We start from the raw sequence: 27080 nt of genomic DNA on the forward strand, positions 1-27080 counted from the left end.
AATTCGGCATACCTAGGGAGGTTGAAGACTGCCTAAATTTTCCACATCAAAGTTAAACTAGGACATTCCATTGACTTGGAGAAAGGGAGGAAAGGAAAGAAGATAATGTTTCAAAACAGGTGGTGATTATGTGGTAATTTTCCACTATCTTTAAGAATCTGAACTATGGAATTCATTCTACATTAATCTTATTTTATTCGTTTGTTTGTTGTTTGGATATACCTGATTGAAGAGCACAGCATCTAAGACATTTCCAGTGGAAATGGGCACAGGAGGACCTCGTATCCTAGTACCACTGAGAGTGTGCTTATTACCTCTGGCGGTCATTCCAAGGAGCCAACATCACAGAAAATCTATTCATTCACTGTGATGATTAATATTAAGAGTCAACTTGATTGGATTGAAGGATGCAAAGCATTGTTCCTGGGTGTGTTACAGTGCCCACTTATTGAGTGACCTGAAAGGCTGCCAGTTTTGAGTGGGCTGTGCAACAGGTCCAGGCTGCTGTGCAAACTGCTCTGCCGCTTGGGCCATATGACCCAGCAGATCTAATGGTGTTTGAGGTGTCAGGGGCAGACAGGGATGCTGTTTGAAGCCTTTGGCAGGTTCCCATAGGTGAATCACAGTGGAGGTCTCTAGGATTTTGGAGCAAGGCCCTGCAATCTTCTGCAGATAACTACTGTCCATTTGAGAGATAGCTCTTGGCCTGTTGGGCTTTGGCAGAAACTGAACGTTTGACTGTACATCATCAAGTCACTCTGCAACCTAAACTGCCTTTCATGAACTGGGTGCTTTCTGACCCATCTAGCCATAAAGTTGGGCATACACAGCAGCCCTCCATTGTCAAATGTAAGTGGTATATACATGATCAGGCTCAAGCAGGTCCTAAAGGCACAAGTAAGTTGCGTGAGAAAGTGGCTCAATTGCCACCCTGCCTTCTCTCCCCAAGCCTGCAATGATGGCTTCATGGGGAGTTCCCCATGATCAGTTGACAGAGGAAGAGAAGACTGGGGCCTGGTTCACAGATGATTCTGCAAGATATGCAGGTAGCACCCAAAAGTGGACAGCTGCAGCACTACAGCCCCTTTCTAGGACATCCCTGAAGGATAGTGGCAAACGGAAGTATTTCCAGTGGGCAGAACTTTGAGTAGTGCATCTGGTTGTGTACTTTGCTTGCAAGGAGAAATGGCAATATGTGTAATTATATACTATTTCGTGTGCTGTAGCCAATGGTTTGGCTGGATGGTCAGGGACTTGGAAGAAGCATGATTAGAACATTGGTGGCAAAGAAATCTGGGGAAGTGTTAAGTGGATGGACCTCTCTGAGTGGCCAAAAACTGTGAAGATATTTATATCCTATGTGAGTGCTCACCAATGGGTGACCTCAGCTGAGGAGGATTTTAATAATCAAGTGGATAGGATGACTCTTTCTGTGGACACCACTCAGCCTCTTTCCCCAGCCACCCTGTCATCGCTCAATGGGCTCATGAACAAAGTGGCTATGGTGGCAGGAATGGAGGTTATGCACAGGCTCAGCAACATGGACTGACCTGGCTGTAGCCAAAGCTGAGTGCCCAATTTGCCAGCAGCAGAGACCAACACTGAGCCCTCCATCTGGCATCATTCCTCAGGGTGATCAGCCAGCTACTTGGTAGCAGGTTGATTATATCGGACCTCTTCCATCATGGAAAGGCAGAGGTTTGTCCTCACTGGAATAGACACTTATTCTGGACATGGGTTTGCCCATCCTACACCCAATGTTTCTGCCAAGAGTACCATCCATGAACTCACAGAATGCCTTATGCACTGTAATGGTATTCCACACAGCATTGCCTCTGACCAAGGCACTCACTTTACAGCTAAAGAAGCACAGCATTGGGCTCACGGTCATGGATTCACTGGTCTTACCATGTTTCCCATCTTTCTGAAGCAGCTGTATTGACAGAATGGTGGAATGGCCTTTTGAAGTCATAATTACAATGCCAACTAGGTGACAATACTTTGCCGGACTAGGGTAAAGTTCTGCAGAAGGCTGTGTATGCCTTGAATCAGTGTCCAAAATACGGTACTGTTTCTTCCACAGCCAGGGTTCATGGGTCCTGGAATGAAGGAGTGGAAGTGGAAGTGGCACCACTCACCATCACCCCAAGTGACCCACTAACAAAATTTTTGCTTCCTGTTCCCACAACATTATGTTCTGCTGGCCTAGATACCTTAGTTCCAGAGGGAAGAATGCTGTCACCAAGAGATACAACAATGATTCCATTAAACTGGAAGTTAAGATTGCCACTTGGCCAATTGGGACCTTCCTACCTCCAAGTCAACAGGCTAAGAAGGGAGTTACAGTGTTGGTTGGTAATTGACCCAGAATATCAAGGTGAAATCAGTCTACTATTCCACAATAGAGGTAAGGAAGAGCATGCGTGGAATACAAGAGATCCCATAGGTCATCTCTTAATATTACCATCTCCTGTGATTAAGGTCAATGGGAAACTACAACAACCCAATCTAGACAGGACTACAAATGGCACAGACCCTTCCAGAATAAAGGTTTGGGTCACACAACCAGGTAAAAAACCATGACCCGCTGAGTGCTTGCAGAAGGCCAAGGGAATACATAATGGGTAGTAGAAGAAGGTAGTCATCAATACCAGCTGTGACCACGTGGCCAGTAGCAGAAATGAAGACTGTAATTGTCATGAATCTTTCCTCCTTATTCTGCTAAGAATATGTTTGTGCATGTATACACTTGTACTAGGAAAATATCTTCATTTGCTTTCTTTTTCCTTTATCATGTGACATAAAATTTATTGACTTCATATCAGCATTTAAGTGTTGTTAACTTTATGTAATAGCATTTAGGTTAAGGAGTAGTGTGCTTCCGATTGTACAAGGGATAGCTGTATTCTGTTAGGTATAATTATGACATTATTATTATCTTTATTTGGAGATTATGTATGATTTCAGGAGATGTGTATGGTTTCAAGTTGACAAGGGGTGGACTTGTGATGATTAATATTGAGTATCAGCTTGATTGGATTGAAGGATGCAAAGTATTGTTCCTGGGTGTCTCTGTGAGAGTGTTGCCGAAGGAGATTAAAATTTGAGTTACTGGACTGGAAAAGGCAGACCCACCCTCAATGTGTGTGGGCACCATCTAATCAGCTGCCAGTGTGGCTAGAATAAAAGCAGGCAGGAGAAAGTGGAAAGAGCAGATCTTCCGACTCTTCCAGCCTTCATCTTTCGCCTGTGCTGGGTGCTTCCTGCCCTCAAACATCACACTCCAAGTTCTTCAGCTTTTGGACTCCTGGACTTACACCAGTGGTTTGCCAGGGGCTCTCAGGCCTTCAGCCACAGACTGAAGGCTGCACTGTCAGCTTCCCTACTTTTGAGGTTTGGGACTGGCTTCTCTGCTCCTTAGCTTGCAGACGGCCTATTGTGGGACTTCATCTTGTGATGGTGTGAGTCAATATTCTTTAATAAACTCCCCTCTATATACACATCTATCCTATTAATTCTGTCCTTCTAGAGAACCCTAATACATTCATCAATTTTAAAAATCTGATCTGGTAGATAATGTAGACTTTGAGTTTATCTATGACCTGGAAATGTTTTAAAAACATCTAATTCTCTGTTATTTTAGAGTCTTATAGGATCAAAGCCACTAAGATTAGAAAAAATTACTGGATGTCCATATTCCATTTTGATTCCATTTTATGAGTGACATATCTCCTTTCTTCTTTTCCTTGCACCCTCTAGAGAAGTACAAAATGAGATATTTTCTTGGAGATTATATGTAGGAAAACAAATGCTTTATAGTACTTTCCTCGCCCAACACCAATAGAAAAATAGTATTTGTTATTTCATGATGTCTAAGTTCTTAAAATAATATTTCATTCTGATATTTAAATAAATTATTTATGCAAGACAAGTAGCTATTACTCTTTACAAAATAATACTGCACTACAAACAAATCATATTAGCTGTCTCCTGCTTATAAAGGATCCACTTCCTTCTCTCTCATATTTTCCTTTTAATGTGATTCTTGATTGTCTATGTGTGTTTATATATAGGAAGACAAGTAAATTTTAAAAAAATCAAAGTTGATTTTAAAGTATTGTCTTAATTACGCTTGGATGTTATTTCTATCATTTCTTTGTTTCTTTTCTTATGGTAGTTTCAATGCTTTTTTTCTTCTCAAATTATCTGACCTCCATTTTCTTCATAGCGGTCATTGCTTGCTTTTTTACTTGACCTTTTCCTTTTCTCCTGCAAATGTATAATTTGTTTCTTTGTTTTTCTTTTTAAGTTATTGAAAACATTCTTCCTTCTTTATAGGGCTAGACTCAAATGGGTAGAGGACTCTTCTATATTGTTATGCTTTGAACTCTTTTAAACTTAATAATACACTTAATCTCATTCTTCTCTGTTGATCTATAGCTTACATATCAGATCTTATATTTATGGGATGTTAGTCTTATCTAGATAATTACTCAACTTAATGTTTTTCAAATATATTTCTTTTCCAGCAAAATAGAACTATATTATACTGATCTATTAAAACTAAAATTTTATTTATTCTGCTTATGAAAAACATTCCAACAAAATTTCTAGGACAGATCATCTTTTTATTTTCTGAGAGTCATTTAATGAATCAGTGATTCTCTATAGCACTTATTTTGTAATTTTTCAGGCATTTAATTATTTTTAAATGATTGTGGAAAGAGAGAAGGAATAATGATAACCGCGGACATGATGTAATGCATTACGACTCACCATCACTCTCTGTTTGAGGTTGGTTAGCCTACCATGCATAAGCGTGGGTGGTAAGAAGTAAGTGCACACTTCATATTGGCAAAAAATGATTTTTCCTAAAGGTATTAAATTAGGGTAAAATTAAACAACTCCTTAACATAAAATGTTACAATAAATTTATAAGGATGAAGCAATTACTATAGCAAATTTTTATTGGTATAAAAGATTATGAATAGGCATAAAAGGTGTCAATTATAATGAAAAAATTCACTCATTCATTCATAAGTGCCTACTATTTGCCGGGCACCATTTTAGGTGCTGAAAATAATCATACAATAAAAGAGGTGAAATGAAAATGGTGAACTTGGAAATTAGGGTCTTTAAAATAGAAAATTATCTATCAGAAGATGAACAAAAATTTAGTTTAGATTTGAAAAGTAGATTCATTTTGAAAGGATAACTGAACATAGAAACGCTTCTGCAATGATCATGCCACTGCTTTGAATAAGAAGTAAACAGAACATATGGCGTCAGTAGAGCTCGCTCATTCAAGAGAAACCAAAAACAGTACTAATTGCTCATAGAATGTGATGTTTCATTATGACTACAAAATGAACCTGCTAAGACTGTGGTATCTCTAATATCCCTGAAATCCTAGAAAGCATTTTTGCCCAACACCGAAGCAAAGAAAATATTGATCGGTTTCTTTAACACCATTGCTTATGTGTATTTCACTCACAGTCAGATGTCCAATCAGGTTTCCCCCCAAAAAAATTCTCATGTGTTTGGTAGGTTCTATGTGAAGCAAAATAAATAAATGATGGTTCTAAACATTTTATTCAGGAAGATTCCTATGAGATTTTTTAAAAGCTGAAATAGTACTACCAACTTACTATCACACAACTTATTTACAAAATGTTGCTTTACATGTAAAGAATAAAGATTTGTCACCATTGAAGGCGTTCAAATAATATGATAGAACTTGGAATGCCCAAACTCTAAAATACTTGTTCCAAATGTATTATGAACAATGACTGTAACCAAAGGTTAAGAGCTTTTAAATTCATAAATTCATAAAAATTCATTAATTCATAAAAATGGTATAAATTGCTTAAAAGCATACAATCCAGTATGTTTTATAAAAAGTGCATTTTATAGCCAAACTTCATATGTAACCAACTTGTGTGTGATTATATGCAATGGTTTTTTTTTTTTTTTTTACTAATGACATTTGAGATAATGGTGATAAAATTCCCTATCCAGAGTGTTCTCTTTGCCTGTTTTATTTTGTGAGTTGGTAGCACAAACTTGCTTGGTGTCTGTGATAATGTTAAGACCTTAACAGTAGTAGTGGGTGACTGACAAAAGAGTTCTACTATAATTTTAGCGTACTGAGAATTTATTTTAGGTAAATTTTAAAAGAGGTCTTCAAAAATAACCCAAAACAAATATGCCAATTTACTGGGATTTTCCAGACTGACTTACATTTGAAAAATTCAAAAAGGTTGACTTCCAGTCCCAGCACATGTGCTATTTGTTTCTTACCAGTTTCGTAGCTTCGTGTGCAAGATCTTTGGCTTCTTTGGCAACTTTCTCAGCTTCATCAATATAGTCCTTAATATTGCTGTAAGCTTTGAAGGCTGCAGTCGCATTGAAGGAGATGTTTTTAGCCTCATCAAGGATTCTGGTGGGATGATTCAAAAAAAAGAATGTCAGGGCACTCAATGGTACTTAAGTGAAGAACATCCCAATTATTAAGAAATCTGGCTTCCAAATGATCATGGCCAATATATCTAGGACAATTCCAAATTACAGTGAAGTATCTCCTTATTATATTGTCTTGTAGTTTTCTACAACCTAAACTTATATTTCTAAATAATTCAGCTATGAAATACTACCAACATATCTTAAATACCCATTGCATCCTCCAAAAGTCTCTGCAACAATATGCTCTAGCAGGTGTGTGATATGAGACAGTTCCTTGTTTGTTAAGCATGCTGTGAGATTCAGAGCACTTCTTCTACTGGGATTAATTTCACAAAATCTTTTTGGGATAGCTGCACTTCCCAGAGGAGACTAAATGAATTTCAGAAGAGTAAATGGCCTATTTCAGGCCAGATGACCACTATGTCCCCAAGAAAGGACTTAGAACTTGGATCTGATGATATCTAGCTTTGTGTTTCATCTACCACTCACCCTTCATTATAAAGTGGCAAAAGTTTGACATAAAATAAAATGATAATGCATACATTTTCCAAGGTCTTCAAACATTAGTATTTTTTCTTTGTAACAGTAAGTATTAAGTATGAGAAAAAAGCCTTGCATGTGATGTAGATTTATTTGGGCAAATTATTCTTGGGGCTAATAGCACCTCTATTAATTATGACAATCTCAAAATTGTGGGAGAAGCATATCAGTTACACACAGAAGGCTGTTTGTAAGTCAAATATATACTTTCCTCTTTACTCTCCCTCCTATGACCTATGTAATAATCCCAGCTAGAATAAGCTGCTATTTTACAGTAGAAAATGTAGTATCTCCCTGGAGCTTAAAAGAGAAAAAAAAAGACTTAAAGGCTATGTATGGGACCACATTTTCAAAAGTCACCCTTTTAACAATAAATTGTGTTGATTGCATTAGAAACATAAAACTGAAATTTGAAACAGAATGTGTTTTTATATGTTATTTAAAATGCTAATAAGGCAACCACTGTGCTTTCTAATAAAGAACAGAAAATAATTTTTTCTAAGTGTAGCCTAGGGCTATGTTCATTTCCTACTAAGCCATATTTGAATCTACTTGTAACTTAGACTTTGATGCTGCTCTAGCAGAGCTTTGCCCAGAACCTCCTAATTAAGCCTGTCCACAGAAAAGCCATATAGCTAGTGTGTTCATAGTTAACAGAAATCAGGATTTGAAAATGATTCTGTACCATTTATGCTAGTCAAAACCTTTGGACAAGCATCAAAATACACAAACATTTCCAACAACAAATGACATACCCATCAAGGACAGCAGATGAGTCATTCAATTGAGCTGCGTGGCTCTCAGCCTGGGACACCTTTTCGGCAAGCTTCCTGTCCTTTATTTCTTGGGAGAGGTCATCTATTTTGTTGTTAAGCTCCTCAGACATAGGTGGCAATTTAGTTTGGATGTCTTCAACGTACTGATTTGTAGAGAAGAGGGCATTTTAAGCAAGTGAATTCAAGCCTCCTCTCTTTTACTAATTTCTCTATGAGACATAACTACACGTTTGTTTGTTTGTTTGTTTGTTTCTTTATCTATTTATTGAGACAGAGTCTTGCTCTGTCGCCCAGGCTGGAGTGCAGTGGTGTGATCTCAGCTCACTGCAACCTCTGCCTCCCAGGTTCAAGCAATTCTCCTGCCTCAGCCTCCTGAGTAGCTGGGATTACAGGCGCCCGCCACCACGCCCAGCTAATTTTTTGAATTTTTAGTAGAGATGGGGTTTTGCCGTATTGCCCAGGCTGATTTTGAACTCCTGAGCTCAGGCAATCCGCCCGCCTCGGCCTCCCAAAGTACTGGGATTACAGGCGTGAGCCACCGCGCCTGGCCCAAATGTTCAGATTTTAAACGAAACTTCAAACTTACTAACATAGCAAAAAGAATAGAGAATTAAAGTCATTATTTAATGAAATAGACTAGGAAATTTAAGAAACCAACTTATACCAAGAAAAGCCTATGTATTTAAACAATGCCACTTCATAGGTACACATATCATTAGGATCTCTTAGGCCATTTGCATTTCTACGACCACATATCACTCTATGTAATGCATTATACATTACATATTAAAAGCTTGTTTGTAAATTTACATTTCTCTTTTAACTAATGTTTTATAAATATTGAAGCAGATTGTAAGTGCTGCTCTAGGAACAAGAAATGTCCTTCATCGCCGTGGACAAAAACAGATTTGTGTGAATGTGTGGGTACCCTCACACACACACTCATGTCCACTGGGAGAACAAAGTGATATTCCAGTTGTCACCAATAGATAGGCATGGTCACAGCAGAATAATGCAAAAATAATTTTATCTCTACAAGAAAACAAATACTAGTATTTGCTTATATTACTGAGCTTTCTCATAGGCTCCCATTTACTCATTAGCATCTCTCTTTTGACTTCTACCAAATACTCACGTCTATGATCGAGTTGATTTCATCTGCAAGACGGTTGGCTTCATCGAGTATGTCATTGCCCTCTTTTAAAGTGTTCTCAATTTGTCGTTTCCCACTTTCAACAGCCTCCTTCTTTTTCTGTAGACCATTACGAACAAGACATCAAAACTGCGTTTTCATAAAATCCTACCTACCCCTGTATTCCTGACTTTCCTGAGCTGTTTGAATAAAAGCTTGGCAAAAAAGGTACGTCATGTTGACAATGTGGCTAGATGAGAATAATATAAACTACTTAGCCAGTCCTTCAAGAGTTCTTCTATGTAGAGGCTTGTACAGGTTATTTCTCCTTCTCATTGTGAGAAAGTCATCCAAGCGAAGAAAAGTTATGCGATACTAGTTGAGGAATTAAAACTTCTTTAAAAGAAAGATAGAGTATCCATTTCTAACTAAAATGTAAGTGCTGAATAGTTACATTGGTACTACATATTGAATTCTAGAATCTATATACAAATGAGTACTTTGTGAGCATAAACATAAGCAGATGTATTCAATGGGAGTTCTGTGAAATTTGAAGTGAGATTTTGAAGGAAACTTAGGGAAAGTACTTTTTAAGAAATAGAGAAACTATCACATGGAAGAATCAACCTAATGGACTGTTTCATGGGAGAATAGATTATAATTTTTCTTTGGAACACATAGCTTGTCTCGAAATTACATGAAACTCAATCCTGGCCTAAAAGAGTAAAATTAATGAGAGACAAATATTGCTATTTCTTGATTTGGGGCATATTTTTTACTTATTTTATTCTTTATACTTCTGATTCACTCCTATTCCTGAAACCACCATTCTACCTATAGATTTAACTGCATCAGTTATAATTTTAAGCTTTGATCACTAATAGGCTTTTTCTATAGACAATAATGCTAATTCATTTAGATCTCAATATGTGCCAGACAGTTTATAAGCATTTTGTTATTCCAACTCTTTGGATCCTATGTTGATCACTTTTTACATAAGTGGAAAATTGAACAAGTAAAGGGCAGTGGTCTGAATGTTTGTGTCCCCTGATAATTAATATGTTGAAATCCTAATCCTCAAGGTGATAGGATTAGGAAGTGGTACCCTTGGAGGTGACTGGGTCATGAAGCAGAGACTTCATAAATAGGATTACTGTCCTTATAAACGAGACCTGAAGGAGCTTGTTCATCCTTTCACCATGTGAGGACACAGTGAAAATGGTGTCTATGAACCAGAAAGTGGTCCCTCATCACACATCAAATCTGCCAACACTTTGATCTTGGATTTCCCAGCCTCCAGAACCATAGGAAATAAATTTTGATTGCATATAAGTCACTCAGTATTTGGTCTCTTGCTATAGCAGCTTAAATGAACTAAGACATTAAATGATTTCCTTAAGGTAAAATAGTACAGTGTGGTTAAGATTTAAACCCCTGTCTACTTAATGATAGATCCTGGGTCCTGGACTATGAAAATACTATCTCTTCTATTATAGAAATCACACTTTTAAAATTTGCACTGGGCTAGTGCTAATTTCATACCCTTCTTTCCTCACCTTCACCAACCAAATCAGTATGTTGCCAGGTACATACATCTAGTTCCCGCCTCTAAGCCTTTGCACTTGCAGATCTTCCTGCTATGTGCTCTTCCTGCTCTTTGGCTTGTTTCCTCCTCCCTCCATTTTGGTAACAGCCACTCCTCTGATTACCTATCTAAAATAGCACCCATCCTTGTCTCAATCATTCTCTATATACTACGGCACAGTGATTAAAAGCTACATCCAAGTGACAGCCCTCCCGGTTTGGGATCCCAGCTCTGCTCACTCCTAAGCTATGAAACCTTAAGGAAGTAATTTAGCTTCATATAAAATGTTTAGTCCCTCCCTACTCAATGTGCAGCCCATTCACCAGCAGCATCAGCCACACCTGGAAGCTCATCAGAAATGCATAATCTCAATCCGTTCTTAGGAACTACTGACTTAGAATCTGAATTTTAACAAGAATCCCGTGAGATTGATAGACATTGTAAAATTAGAGAAGAATTAGCTTAAAACACTGCCTGGCACACAGTAACACTGTAATTTTAATTATTATAATTACCTTATTTTGTTCTTAGAACTCATTTATCTGAATTGTATTCTTTAGAGTGGTCAAAAGCTATAGAAACATAGATAATATTATTTTCTTTTTTATATAGATTGATTCATCTTGATTACTTTTGCCAGGAGTTGCTAAAAACAAAGATTATGTAATAAAAATCAGAAATACCAAAGCATCACAGATACATGTACGGGGACTAGCAGAAAGGCACAGCCTGTTGAACTATACATTGTTAATGAAGGACAATACATTGAATGTATTATGCAATATCATGCAATATACCATGTATTATGTATCAATAAACAATTTATGTATATCAGCCCATGCATCCAAACTTTATGTTTGTATCTTATACTTGTTTATTGGTTTAGTGACTGTCGCCTGCACTGTAACACAAATTCCATAAAGACAGTCTTATGTACCACCATCTCTAGTACCTAGATGAGTTTCCTCAATAGATGTTTTTAGTAAATAAATGAAAATGGGTCAGGCATGGTGGCTTATGCCTGTTATCTCAGCACTGTGGAAGGCCGAGGCAGGCGGATCACCTGAGGTCAGGAGTCTGAGACCAGCCTGACCAACATGGTGAAACCTTGTCTCCACTAAAAATACCAAATTAGCTGGCTGTGGTGGTGCATGCCTGTAGTCCCAGCTACTCGGGAGGCTGAGGCAGAATTGCTTGACCTGGGAGGCGGAGGTTAAAGTGAGCTGAGCTCACACCATTGCAATCCAGCCTGGGTGACAAGAGCAAAACTCTGTCTACAAAAAAAAAAAAAAAAGAAAGAAAGAAAGAAAAAAGAAAATGGAGTCAATTCCTGGGACTTGTGTTGGTGACACTTGGCTCATTCAGCTACTCCCATCACTAATTCAGGGGAAGTAGTGATATGTCATTCACTCTTCACAGAAAACAAATGTAGGAACAGTCCCAATGTCCCTGATTACAATGTCCCTGATTACAAGTCATATCTGATCTTCCAAGGGTCTAACATTCTTTTACACAACTGCCAATTTTAGCCCTTAGCTTTTGTATGAACTGAGTTAAAGTATAGCATGTACAGAAACACAAGAATATTTTACAACGTGGCTTGTTCGAATTAATGGATCGAGGTAATTTAAAATGCTGTGCCACTGGAAACAGGGAGAATATTTCCACACGTGTTAATTGAAGAGCTATATATATTTTTATTTCAATAAAGTAGTGACTTAGAATCTTTTGTAAAAGCTCTAATTGAGTCACTTTAGGGAGTCAATTGTCATGCAAAGATCAAAATGTGCTTCTATCATACTCAATCAGAAATGATGATCAAGAGGTTAAATAAATTTTTTATTTTTTTTTTTTTTTTTTTTTTTTTTTTTTTTTGAGGCAGGGTCTTGCTCTGTCGCCCAGGCTGGAATGCAGTGGCGTGATCTCGGCTCACTGCAAGTTCCGCCTCCCACTTCCCAGGTTCATGCCATTCTACTGCCTCACTACAGGCACCTGCCACCACACCCGGCTAATTTTTTTTTTTTTTTTTTTGTATTTTCAGTAGAGATGGGATTTCACCATGTTAGCCAGGATGGTCTCAATCTCCTGACCTCGCCATCCACCTGTCTCAGCATCCCAAAGTGTTGGGATGAGGTTAAAGAAATTTTGGAGGTGTCTTATTTTCAGATTAGATACTGATGGGTTCCAGCTTTGAACCAAGGAAAGATGGAAATTTGGAGCTCACAAATATTGATAAAAGTATAGAGTATTTGGGTTTGTTTTTATGGCACTTTATTTACTGAAGAAAAATCTGTTTTGTCTTTGCTAGATACTGTTCTAGGATTTGGGGATGAAGTGAGGAAGAACACGTGTTCCTCATGGCTTGTCTGGAGGAGAGATAAAATGAATGAGTAAATTAATGTATAATATATTCTTAAAGAAAGATTAGATGAGTACAATAAAAACAAAGAGAGGGACAGATAGAAAATGATATAGCATATAAAATACCTAATATAGAAAACTTAGAGTATTTAAGAAACAGAAGGAAAGCCTACGTATAGGGAGAATTATTCTACAAAAAGTATGGCATAAGTATAATTGCTCAATGATTCTGTTTGGATATGAAGGTTGATTATATTTCTACTTTTAACTTGTAATCAATTATATCTTAATTTATTCCAGAGCTTTGCAAATTGAACACTTTCTTTTTCTTTCTTTCTTTCTTTTTTTTGTGGTGTGTTGGTGTGGTAGATTCTTCAGGAACCTGCAAAAGTTCTCTTACTGTCTATTCTTGTTTTCTTTTCTTTCTTTCTTTTCTTTTCTTTCTTTTTTTTTTTTTTTTGAGACAGGGTCTCACTGTCATCCAGGCTGGAGTTCAGTGGCATGATCACAGCTCACTGCAGGCTCAAACTACTGGGCTCAAACAATCCTCCCACCTCAGCCTCCAAGTAGCTGGGACCACAGGCATGCACCACTATGCCTGACTAATTTTTGCATTTTTCTATAGAGATACGGTGTCGCCATGGTGCCCAGGCTGGCCTGTGTAATCTTTATGTAGCAACTTACTCTTTACTCAATCCACACTGCCTTCTTTGGCAAGGTTATAATGGTAGATTTGGGGATAGATTGTTCAATACATATTCTTTTGCTTCACTGAATTATTCGTCTTCTCTCCTGCCCGTGAGGTCCCCAGTTCCCTTAGCCCTCTCTCCATTGCTGGAAATGCCCTTCCAACTCCATCACTATCTAGTAGCCTTTTATGATCTGGCTCCAAATTCCAGAGCCTTCTCTGCTACAGACTTTTACGTAGCTTTTGAAAGTTTTTCTGCTATACTGAAAACATCCTAAGATCACCTTACACTTCCAAAGCTCTGTCTGGGGTTCCTGTTGCTCTGTCTTTCTTCCAATTCCTCTCCACTTCTGCTATGATGCTGTCATATTTGTGAAACTTTTGCTGAATCTCCCAGTCAATATTATCATAGTATTACGTAGAGTGAAAGGTTAACATGTCTGAATTTTTCAGAAGATTATAAGTTCTTTGAGGCCAGGAATCATTTCTATTCAACCTCAAATACCTTGGTTACCGACAGCACCTTGATATGGTAGGTACCTGACAGACATTTAGATAAATATTATCTCAGCCTACTTTTCTAGCCTAATATCACACTATTTTCCAATACAAAACCATTTCTTCAGTTTAAGTGAACCACTCAAATTCTGCAACATTTTATTTTAACCCATGACTGCAATATTTCAATTGCTTCCTATAGCTGTCAGGATAAAAACCAATTACTTAGATTAGTCTCACAATGCGATTCTCTTAGAACTGAAGGTCTGCACTCTGCCTATCTTCTCTGTCTTTCTATCCCTTCAGTCGTTCACACGCTTCTTTCCAAGCCTGTCAAAACACTGAACTTTCCCCCAAAATGTCCTTTTCTTTCCTCCATGCCTTTGTATATGTTTTTCCCAGCTTCTGGAATGTTCTTCTCTTTCTTCTTCTGTGGCCCAGTGCTTACCCTTTAGGATCTAGCACAAGTGTCAGGGCCTCTACAAAGATCTTCCTAAACTCAGGGCTGACTTAGACTCCCTCCTTTGCTTACCCCTGTGACAATTATGGTACTGTATGGAGTGGTTTGCTTATGTGTACCTCCCACTAAATACAAGTTACTTGAAGTAATCAGAGATGGTGTTTTATTGTTTATACCAGTGGTTCTCAACCTTGAGGCTGCATCTGAGTCACTGGAGGGATTTTTAAAACACAGATTTCTGGGCCCCATTCTCAGAGTTTCTGAGTTGATCATTTGGGGATGGGGTCCGAGAATTCGTCTTTTTGAGAAGTTTCTAGGTCACACCGAGGCTGCTGCTCTGAGGGGCCTCATCATTGACACAATCAATTTTGGAGTCTAGCATGTTTCCTGAATGAATTAGAGGCTTGATAAAATTTTTAAAAAGAAAATTACATACCACCTTAAAATAAATAGAAAGTTTTTGAGTTGGTTCTTAATTATATCACCTTCATTGTGGGCACAGCCATAAGAGAGTTATTTATTTAAAATGCAGCTTACTATTCTACCAAAGAGATTAATGCGCCAGTTTTCTTCAACCTGTATAGGCATCAGATTAGCCCAGGGAGAGTGTTAGAATACAGACATGGGGCCACACCCCAGACCAGCCTACACAGACTCTCTGGCTGTGAGCCCATGAAACCTGTTGGCTTAACAAACACTCCACGTGGCTTTCAGCCGTTTGGGCAGCAACCATGGTAATTTAAGCAACCATAAATAATCTATGCCTTATTCATATTAATTCAATTAGTTTATCTATTTTATCCAGTAACTTTTAAACAAGCCTTTAGTTAAGCGTGGCACATAAAATGAAAATCCAAAAAGGACCACTTAGAATTTCAATACTGACTATACATAAGCTCCAGGCACTTGTAGGGGTGCCCAAGAATGATGACTTCTGGTTTTAAACATCACTAAAAGAAACGAATAGCTAAAGGTACTACTGACTGTGCCATATAACTCTTCTTGAAATATTTCTCAAATACTTACTGTGCTTTCCACACAGGTAATTTTCATTTCTCAAACTGGTGCCATAAAATAGAGAGGTGCACCTTCGGGTAAGTCACACGGCCGGTGTGTCACCAAGCAGGGTGAATCGTGCTGGAGCCTGTGATAGGACAGTGGCCCAGCATCCTGCCTCACAGGAGAGAGCTTTTTCTGGAATACTGCTAGCATGTCAGTAGACTCCAAATTAGTTAGGATTAGGTGACTCAGTTAAGAAAAAAAGTAAGCCTCTTCAATCTTCTACCAGAATGACAAGGCTGAGTCTCAGAAGAGGGACCCAGAAATAAAATATATTTTAAAAAAAAGTAATTCATCCTCTTACTACTTAATCCAAAGGAAAATAGAAATAAATAGATTTTTAAAATCCTGGTTCATTTTATTCAATCATTACTGTCCTTCGACAAACATTCCTACATACATACTATATGCCTGGGGGTGTTGAGTTACTGTTGCAGGTGAAATTATGTGTTAGAAGACGTTTAGGTCTGCTGCTGTTTTCTGACCTGCCGGAGTCGGATACTTTGGAAACAGCAAAGGTAAATTTGTCTCTGGGGAGAAAGTTGTTGTTGTTTAAATATTAATATCAAATACAGGTTTTTGCTGTTATATGTGCTGAATTTACTCTTAGGAAAAGTGATTATTTACTATGTTAAGATTAAGAAAGAAAATGAAAAGAAGAAGAAAATAATAATGGAGGAATCTGTTTTAGTTCTAGTTCCATCAGCGCTCTTAAAAAGATAGAGGCTGCCCATAATTTCTTGAGTTGAGAAATAACTGTTATCTGTGTGGAAAAGGAGGAGAAAATAACCCAGACCTGATCTGTTCCTATTAGTCCCTTTTAAAGGATCATTTGCATAGAACACAGTGCACAGAAAAAGGGGAACCAAATGTTTTCCAAGCTCTGGTCTCAATTCATTGAGCTATTTGTCACGTGCTTAGATTGAATTTGAAAGTGTAGGGGACTTCTATGATCTTTGGCAGCAAGATCTCTGAACAAAGTTTGTGAATTAGTTTGGGAAAGCTGCAAAATAATATGATATGAATATTTGAAGATACCCCACCTACTATAGTATAATGCAGTCATAGTAGATTTGGGGAACTGATGCTTACAGATGTTCATTGACTTGCCCAATTTGTATGTCTAGTTAAGTGGCACAGTTGTCACTGAGACCAAGGTCACCTGACTCCCTGTAAAGAACTTCTTCCACTGTATCACAGTGTTCTTAAAGATCTTCAACAGTTTAATTTATCGAAATTTTATTTGATACTTTGAGCGATGGTAACTGGTCATTAAAAACAAAATAAAAAAAGTCATTTCTTGTTCTGTTTCTTAGAAGTTCCCTTTCAGAGTTGTCACTTTTGATCTTTGTAAATGGGCATCAAGTAGAATAGTCCAGCCATGTTCAACACTGCCCCCACAGCCCCCAACCTTCTGAGATTAAGACAAAAGTGCTCCTAAGACTCACCTCCAACGCAGTCATGTTTTTCTGGTTTACTGCAAATAAGAGATTAGTTTCTCTGATTTTATTTGTGGCTTCTCTCAACAGGTCCCAAGCATCATCAACTTTGTTTTTGTAGTCTGCCAGTTTTTCTCGGAGATCCTTCTCCATTTCTTCATTTTTTCCCCGGGACTCTCCAAACAGCTTCTTCACTTTTTTCAGAAGCCCTTCTGCAGCTCTGCAACCACCCCCAACCCAATGATAGACAATGAGCTCATGTCACTGCCTTAGGGTTTATTGGTATTAAACAACGTTACAAAGAGATACTAACATGAAAAGAATGAGAAAATAAGAAAACATGTAAAATAGATTCACTGTGTGCTAAATCAAGTTGAAAACTGGTACCTGAGACCATTTATAGTTAATTAAAATAAAAGCAAAACATATTTTTAAAAAATCCTTTTAAATTTGTAAGTAAAAAGACATTTTGAATCAGAAGGGGTCTCATGTCATTCTGGGAATCCGATTGATGAAATGAGTTTTATGAGTTTTATGATTCAGTTCACATACAAAAATCAAACAGTCCACCTGTTTCATCATACTGAGACCTGTTCTCTATTACTTTGAATGTAATGATGAATATTGGTATGTTTGCTTAGAAACTGTGAACAGAATTCTAGGTCATTGTCATGCTAGTAGAATAGCATGATTTTAATCTATGTTTCTTTTTCTTCCAACTGACTGATCTGGAAGTTTTTCTGGGTTTAACTTACCTAGTTTTTCTAAAGTGATAATTTCCAAATCATTCAGAAACTCTAAATACTTGAAAGACAGTAATTCTCAAACTAACGTGCCTCATAATCCCCTGAAGGGCTTGTTAATACATGGTTTGCTGGTACCATCCCCAAAGTTTCTGATTCAGGAGGTCTGGGATGGGGTCTGACAACCTGTATTTTTAACAAGTTCTCTGGTGTGCTGATATTGCTGGTTTAGTATAAATTATTTAACTATTAATAATACTACCACTTTGAAGTTAGCTGACTATGAATGTAGAGATGTATCTATTTTATTGAGTGTTATCACAAAAGTTCTTTAGCATGAGTAAAATCCCTATCACTTTTCCCAACCCTCATATTCCCAATTCTTATTTGAAAGTATTAGGTGTTTATTATTTGATGACTTTTCTTTTCAGCATTTCTTAAGATGATAAAATGTATAGGTTGGCCAATACATGAATGGTAAGGTCATTACTTTGTATATGGGTATTTTTATTAAAACAAAAATCAACTGATAGTCCAAAAGTCCCTAATGCAGGTGATTAACAAAGCAAGCTCATTAGCCTAATTATAGAAGGGGCAACACCAGAAAAGATCATTTACTTGATTATATGTAGGCAAGAACATGCTTTTGTTTCATTTTAGAACAATGATAAAGTACAATTAAATAAGTAAATGAATAAATAATGATTGATAGATAGATAGCTAGATAGACAGATAATAGATAACATAGCAAACATCTCCAGGTTGGAAAAACAAAGCATCTTTTATTTATACATACGATAAAAATTTAGAAAACTGTAAATTATCTGGAAATCTCAGTGTGCCAAATGAAAAAATAATAACTCATCTACTCACACCAACTCGTCTTCAGCAATTTCCTTTTGTGTCTCTAGATTTTTCCTCCTCAGTTCTTTAATCATCTGGTCAATCTCTTTCTGAAGCCCTTCCAAATTTCTCTCAAAGGCCTCGTCTCGAGTTCCTAGAGTTTCATTTAGTTTTATAGCTTTTTCATTTACAGCTGCAGGGGGTAAAACAAATTTTGTAAATTAGTAAACAAAAATGCCACATGAAAACATGGTATTCAGCATCTGCTGGGTACCACCATCTCCAAAGGAAGAGTATTTTGCCGTGAGTGTTCCTGTTGGGAAACACAGAGGCAGTTAAGACAACAATCAGTAACAGGGAAATGTAATATATTTCTCAATATTTTATTTCTTTTGGGGGTTACAGCAATTAAAACATGGTGTTTCTAACCTCAAAAGAAAGAAAGAATTACAAATAAAGAAGTAGGTCAAAGCATATTCAGGTACGAGCTCTAAAAAAAAACGGTGACCTGTAGCATAACACTTGGAGGCTGGAAACACAAGCTCTGCACTGCTGATAAGATAGTCATAGCAGTGCTATCAGTCAGCTTAAAAATACCAAGTATGGAAATACATTCAGTGATGAGATCTCTGAAAATGAACCTGCCCTTGTATTTCCACATAGTTCTCCTGTGTTCATTTTTTAAAGGAGTGAAGAAAGAAGCACTCTGGTCTAGGCTTATAACCCTTCTAGGAGAAGGGTTATAAATTAGGCTTCAACGACACCTTCCAGCCATAGCATCCTTCACAAGGGTCTGTGTTTATTATGCATTAAATGGAGTTTCAAACTGTGCTCCTTGGAATCGTAGGATTCTCCAGGTGCTTCAGGTTTTCTACAAATGATGTCTATTCTGCCAAGAATCTGCTTTATAGGTTGGTGTTCTGGGCAAGATTTCATTTGAAAAAAGAATTTTCTGTCAAATAAAAGTTTAAAATGGTGAATTGAAACATTTACACAGTTATATTATTAGTTTCATACTAAAGCTTCCTGGAGTGTGTTCTATAGGACATTTTTTTTAGTGAGTTTAAGAGAGATGTTTTCTCAAACTCTTTTATCAGCCGAATACTTATTTCTATAATATTACCTTTGAAAACTTCTAGAATGAGGAGGGGTCTAGGTTGGCCAAGAGGCATTTTCTACCATTCAAGGGTGTATCTGAAGATCTCCGTATGACATAGATAATCCTGAAAATTAATTTATTTTCTTGGAGAGAGTTTTGCACTGGGCAGAGCTCCTGAAACAGTTGCACACAGGCAGGACAAGCAGCGCAGGCAGAGGGCATGTGAGAAGGTGGGTCAGCACAGTGGTTCTAACAGGTGGTCCCCAACAAGCAGCAGCAGCATCACCACCCTGGAGTCCATTAGACATGCAGATGCTCAGGCCCTACCACAAACCTGCGGACTCAGAAATTCTGGGGGTGAGGACCAGCAATCTGAGCTTTAACTGACATAATTTGTACTCATTTTTTAAAATGAAGATATTAATAAATGCCACTTCTCAACCTGCTAAAGCTGTATGGTTTTTCTTTGTTAAATGTGTGTGTGTGTGTATAAATCAGCTTTCATAAGAGATATCTTTTGAAATTTGATCTAATTTAGGTTCTGGGCCTAGGCAATATAGAGGAAGTGACAAATGAGAGATAGAATCTCACTGTTTCTCTTGTGCTCTAGTCTCAAAGCTAAACTTCTACAGAGAAAAATCTGGTGGAAAAAGAATGACATCAGATAGAGAAAGGGAAAAGGCAAATATGGCTGTATCTTTTGGATGGCATACATAATTTCTTTAAATTAAAACCATTTGTAAACAAGTAGAAGAAATCATTAAGGTACACAAAAATGGCTTTAGCAAAATGATCGTGCATTAATAAAGCGAGCTTTGTTACACAGATATACACGTGCCATGGTGGTTTGCTGCACCTATGAACCCGTCATCCAGGTTTTGTTTGTTTGTTTGTTTGTTTTTTGTTTTTTGTTTTTTGAAATGGAGTCTTGCCGTGTCATCCAGGCTGGGGTGCATTGGCACAATCTCCGCTCACTGTGACCTCCACCTCCCGGGTTCAAGCCATTCTACTGTCTCAGCCTCCTGAGCAGCTGGAATTACAGCGCATGCCACCGCACCCAGCTGATTTTTGTATTTCAGTAGCGATGGGGCTTTGCCGTGTTGGCCAAACTGTCTTGAATGCCTGACCTCAGGTGATCTGCCCACCTCGACCTCTCAAAGTGCTGGGATTACAGGAGTGAGCCATGGCACCCAGCCCATCATCTAGGTTTTAAGCCTACATTAGCTATTTGTCCTAATGCTCTCCCTTTCCTCTGCCCCCAACCCCCAAAAGGCTCCAGTGTGTGTTGTTCCCCTCCCTGTCCATGTGTTCTCACTGTTCAACTCCCACTTATGAGTGAGAACATGTGGTGTTTGGTTTTTCGTTCCTATGTTAGTTTACTGAGGATGCTGAAGCTTTCAGCTTCATCCATATCCCTGCAAAGGACATAATATCATTCTTTTTTATGGCTGCATAGTATTCCATGGTGTATACGTACCACATTTTCTTTACCCAGTGTATCATTGATGGGCATTTGGGTTGGTTCCATCTCTTTGCATAAATAGGGCTGCAATAAACATACATGTGCCCGTGCCTTTATAGTAGAATGATTTATATTCCTTTGGGTATATACCCAGTTATGGGGTTGCTGGGTCAAATGGTATTTCTGGTACTGGATCCTTGAGGAATCGCCACACTGTCTTCTACAATGGTTAAACTAATTTACATTCCCACCAACAGTGTAAAAGTGCTCCTATTTCTCCACAGCCTCGCCAGCATCTGTTGTTTCCTGACTTTTTAATAATTGCCATTCTGACTGGTGTCAGATGGTATCTCATTGTGGTTTTGACTTGCATTTCTCTAATGATCAGTGACGATGAGCTTTTTTCATATGTTTGTGGCTACATAAATGTCTTCTTTTGATGGGTTTATAAGTGCAGCAAACCACCATGGTACAGGTATACCTATGTAACAAACCTGAACATTCTGCGCATGCATCCCAGAACTTAAAGTAAAAAGGAAAATAAAAACACGAGGAAAAAAAAAGAAAAACATCAAAACATGTAACATGTACTCCATACAGTTTCTATGGGACATCACTGTGCAACTCAGTCATGAGGTTGTTTTTTTGTTTTTTTGTTTTTTGTTTTTTTTTTCCGGTCGGATATTATCAATTGCTGTAATTACTGTTATTGAAATAGTCCCAAAAGATTGCAATGTGATTAGGACCAAAAGAACAAACATTTTAGCAAATATATTGGCTGCTTATGGAATAAACTGCTATTGGTTGCATGGAATAAACTGCTATTCCATGGCCAGCTTTTTGTTGCAACCCATGTTATGTAAAAAAAAAAAAATACAAGCTCCCCAAAATGGACATGGTCCTTCAGTATCTTTTTGGATTAAATGATAGCATCTTTCAAATGGGTATTTGGTATGTGTGCTACTTTATCTTCATTATGAAAAACAAATTTTAGATATGGGTTTTGGAGAAAAATATGGCCTCATTGGGACACAAATAAATTATATATGGCCCATTAAAACTTTTCAGTTTTATTCAGATAACATTTATTTATCATTAGTGTTTTAAAGTTTTACAGTTATTTTCCAGATTATTTCACTGTGCTTTACTTACCCTCATTTAACATTCTTTTTGTATGGTGAACTGTCTAGTTTAATTTTTATTTCCATTATTTTTCTACTGAAAGTTAAATTTAAAAATGCTGTCATTTTCCATTTCTCTCATAGGCATCTATCAAGTGCTAGGCAATATGATTTTCTTAGAAATCACTGCCCCCCCAGCCAAAAAAGGAAAGGAAGCATCATTTTAATAGGAGAAGTTTAATTGTTTCACATATATAAACATACATTTTTATGTTTATATACATATATATAGTTCCAGATCCTATGTATAAATAGAATTTGGAACTTCTCTGAGCATTCTTAGAGATGAATGTGTTTTCCATTTCTTATTCAAAAGTATGCGCTATCACTTCAATATATTTTCTTTCCCACAGTATTGAAAATGATTGTAAAATATATATATTTGCAATTTACTTATTTATTTCCAACTTAATTCAAAGGAAGATTTAGGTAATTTTAAAAAATCCTAATATCAGATAAAATTAAAATAAAGGGAAATAGCGCTACAGGTAAAAAAAAAAAAACTGTGTAAATTAGGAAAAGAATTAGTAGACAGAAAACCACGCCGTAACATTCCATGCAGTGCATCCTAAGTCCGCTTCTAAGCATCTTAGTAGCCTATGGGTAGCAGGGAATACAAATAGGATTCTTAAGAGGTATACAGTATCTATAAATATGAGTAAAAATTCCTCAGGAGAAGCAAAACTGTTTTCATACTAAGTCTGAAAAAAAAAAAAAGATCTTCTGATGGGTAAATTTATTAAGAATAGAAATACTCTGATCTGAGAAACAGGAAGGAAAGGTGTCTATCATTGATTAAGTCCTATTGTATGTCAGGAAATAAACACTAATGGGTTTACCTATGTCCACTCATTAATTCTAATAATGCATGGAAAAAACAGAGTTTATTCATGAACTAATCAGGAGTCATAGCATGGTAGATATTATAAAATTATAGTGAGATAAGAATGCCTTAGATGAATAGAAGTTGATTATCTATGAAGAGGTCATGACTCATAATGAAAGATAGGATGAATAGTACATCTATCCAAACATAAAGCTGAAATAGATAAATGTCAGGCTGAAGCATCTACTTTTCCCACAGCAATTTATTACAACTAACAAAAATGTAAAAGTACTGATGGTTATCCCTCATATTATAGTTTTGAGAGTGAAAAAAAAGAGGTGTGGATATGTTGTATAACCTACTTAAAGCCTTTGGTTAGTGCTTCCTTCCCTCCCTCCCTTTCTTATTTCTTCTTCCTTCCTTCCTTCCTTCCTTCTTTCCGTTTCCTTTCTTCTTTCCTCCTTCCTTTCCCTTCCTTCTTTCCTCTCTCCCTTCCCCCTTCCTTCTGCCCTTCCTTCCTTCTTTCCTTCCTTCTGCCCTTCCTTTCTTCCCTCCTCCCTCCCTCCTTTTCCTCCTTCCTTCCTTCCTCCTTCCTTCCTTCCTTCCTTCCTTCCTTCCTTCCTTCCTTCCTTCCTGCCTTCCTTCCTTCCCTCTTCTCCCTTCCTTCCTTCCCCTCCCTTCCTTCCTTCCCCTCCCTTCCTTCCCTCCCCTCTCTTCCTTCCCCGACCTTCTCTTTTTTTCTCCCTTAAACTGCCAAGCTTTGTATTACATCTCAATGAACATTTAGTGTTGCTCTGGTACAATTTAAATTTGAGCTGTCATTCAATTTTAACAGTTGGATTAATTCTGCCAAATAGTGCCTGCAGGCAAAAGTGAATAGTGTTCTTATTTCCCTAAAGTATAGCTATCCCACATGGCACTTTACATAAATTAGAAACGGGTGCCCTATCTGGTCAGACACAATCAGACCACCTGATCTATGCATAATTTAGGAAATGAGCGACACCTTTGATGGGTAATCCCTTCTCTGGTGTATAGACTTGGGATTTGGGGTGGTGAGCAAGCCTGGGATACATGTCATCTCCACTTTGCCCCCATGTTGGTTCACAAATTGTACAAACAGTACCTAGAGGCCCTAGACACCCAGAAGAAGAAAATATTCATATTGAGCATTCATGCATAACCATGCATAGTCATTCATATTGATTCATGCATAATCATGAATATGCATCTGTGTTTGGTGGGAGACGGAGGGTTCAATGCAGAGAATAAAGTAAGCAGTTTTGATAATAGGATCTATTAAAACATATGCTAGCATTTATTCTCACACCAATGTTTGATTGAAACAAATTGAAAATGAGTCCCCAGGATGGGCTCCTGGGTGTTGGGGGTTTGAAATGTCAATGGAAAGAAAAGCAAAGTTCCTGGAGCATTGACTAGGGCATTTGGGGATCAGCTCAGAGTGAAGATGCTCTACCTGCAGTGGGATTTGTTGTTGTTGTTGTTTTCGGTCGGAGGAGGGCACTTCAAGCAGCATTAATGGAAAATAATACTAGGGAAGGTACAACAGCTTCATCTAGCAGAGGATAAACCACAACGAGTTAACTGAGATATTGCTGGTAGAGGTAATTTCTGTTTCAGAACCTCACACCTTTGCCTCAAATTAGCTCTCAAATTAAAACCCTGTTGCTTCTTGCAGTGGTGAATCTTTGGGATTTGTTTCTTCTTGGCCAGTGGTGCCTAAGAATTATCAATCAGAATCTGCCTTGAAGTTGATCTCACATCCTTACTTATTTGGCTACATTAAGAAACAAAGTATCTAAAATGCACACTATTGCAGAGCAAGAAAAATGTTTTATTTCTTCAAGCAAAAAACAACAAAAACAATTTTTCCCAATTTCTAAACCTGCGTGCATGTTTATTATATTTTAACAGATATTTAAGGACTAGGTTTTTTTTGGGGGGTGAGTGCGGAGAGGCATTATCTGCATTCTTTGAGTTTCTTAATTTGGGCTTTTGCCCAAAAATGGCTTCCACTTTCTCATTCATGTTAGTAGATGGCAAGAACTAACTCCTAGAGCATTGTGAGCTAAATGCATCAGAGCTTCTCATAAAGTAACACATCCAAATCCCAAGCAACAGATGTTCATTAAAAACCAGTACCCGGTATTTGAAAAGCCATTTTGAGAAACTGAAGTGCTGCTTTAATGTATCAAGTGGAATGATGACATTAACTTTCTTAAAAATGAAAAACATTTTAAATACTTTCAAATAAAAACAAAAGTTTCCTATTCTTATGTAATCATAATAGCCATGTTTCAAGAATTTACTGCTATTCTGCCCTCATTGTCACTAATTCACTGACTACTATCGCTAATTTAACACTGCAGGTCACGGGTTCTCAGCAGACGATACCCTTGAATATCTTAACCATACTGCTTTTTGAAACTCAACCTTTGATTTTACAGATGTCTCTTATAGCAAGAGAAATTCCAGTCCTGTGTCATCCCTGTCGGTATTTTTCTGTTGGGAGAAATGATGATTAAAACATGATTCTTTCTAATACCTTCTGCATCCCGGGCAAGCTCCTTAATGAATTCTCCCAGGGACTTTGCTCTTGTGTTGGTCCTCTCAGCATCCTGTCCAGTCTGCTCGCCATCTGCTGTCACTTTGGTAGCCTAATGATCCAAATTCAGGAAAAGCATAATTAATAGAGATGATGAAGCTACAGCTAGAGAAGCTCCCACTGGCAGCATTTTCTTTCAAATATTACTTTGAGCCAAAGGCAATCGATGAATTATTGATCAGATGTATTGGAAATGACACCCTGTGCTCAAGTATACAATTAAACTTTATTACTTCTTCCATTAAATGGAAATCAGAGAGCTGTATTTGGTCTTTTTAAAAACCCTTGTTATATGCTATGGCACAGAAAAAGCGATAAAGCACAATTATTTTTGAAATATCTTTAAGGTACAGTTGCCAAAAGTCTTTAATGGACTCTTCAGCCTCCACATGTTGCAGTTTTGTCCATATTTTATTTACTGAAAAAGTGTGTGGAGTGCAACAGTGATCTCTTGAGAGATGAACAGGCTGTCTGCCTCAATAAGCTTGATCCTATAGATTTGTTTTAGATCAATACGTTAATTAAAGAAACAAAGAGGGGGAAACGCTTAGCTACTCAGTAGTAAATGTCTGTTTTATAACACATCAAAGATGCCAATAAAATGTTAAGGGAGAATAAATGCTAGCTTTTTCCATATGATAGCACCAGAAATATGGTTGTTAATCACAGAATCATGCAACACTGTCAGCAAAGTAAAACAGAACCCCAAAACAGCCACACCTCCCAAAGAGTATTCTCAAGCACATTCACCTCTATTCACATTTAAAATATCATTTGACACACTGGAATGCATTCAATGTGTTCACGGTTAAAATATACCATATCTAGTCAAACAAAAAAGGTGTGTGTATAACATTGTTTCTTTAAAAATTACAAGGTTTAGAGTATCCTGAAAGGTTTACACTTTATTTTCCTATGTGTATGCATATGCCAATATATAAGCCTTCTTCTCTTTTACTAAAAAGATATGGATAGTCTAACTACAGATAATGAATTAGAGAATCACAAACTGTCTCAATATAATTTTGAATAAGGTCCAAGTTGGCAGCATATTAATAGTCTACAATCTTATACCAGAGTGCTTGCATACTAGGCATGGCCAGAGAATTAATTTTTAAAATATACATAAGTGGATTTTAAATAGAATTAAATGTCTGGCCAGCACAGAACATGGTAAAAAGATGCTAGAGGAATTGTACTGCATTTTGTGATTTCCCAAGGGCAGCAAGAGGTTTAACTTATGAAAGTTTTCAAGGTTTTGCATAAATGAAAGAATATAAAGTCCAACTATTATCATCTA

The 27080-nt window shown here is 37.4% G+C and overlaps 1 protein-coding gene across 7 annotated transcripts in view; it reads right to left on the minus strand.

The window, feature by feature from the left end:
- The window catches only part of LAMA2 (laminin subunit alpha 2), a 618419-nt gene that overhangs the window by 107223 nt on the left and 484116 nt on the right, over window positions 1-27080 (minus strand). For all 7 annotated transcript variants that reach the window (XM_021936880.2, XM_021936881.2, XM_021936883.2 and 4 more), the window contains 6 exons: window positions 25721-25832; window positions 18617-18779; window positions 17010-17220; window positions 8914-9030; window positions 7758-7921; window positions 6301-6439 (listed from right to left, as the gene is read on the minus strand). In XM_021936880.2, the coding sequence (XP_021792572.2) occupies window positions 6301-6439; window positions 7758-7921; window positions 8914-9030; window positions 17010-17220; window positions 18617-18779; window positions 25721-25832 (906 nt within the window). The remainder of the gene's footprint in view (window positions 1-6300; window positions 6440-7757; window positions 7922-8913; window positions 9031-17009; window positions 17221-18616; window positions 18780-25720; window positions 25833-27080) is intronic.

Source organism: Papio anubis, chromosome 6 (assembly GCF_008728515.1).
Source record: "Papio anubis isolate 15944 chromosome 6, Panubis1.0, whole genome shotgun sequence".
Taxonomy (NCBI): Eukaryota; Metazoa; Chordata; class Mammalia; order Primates; family Cercopithecidae; genus Papio; species Papio anubis.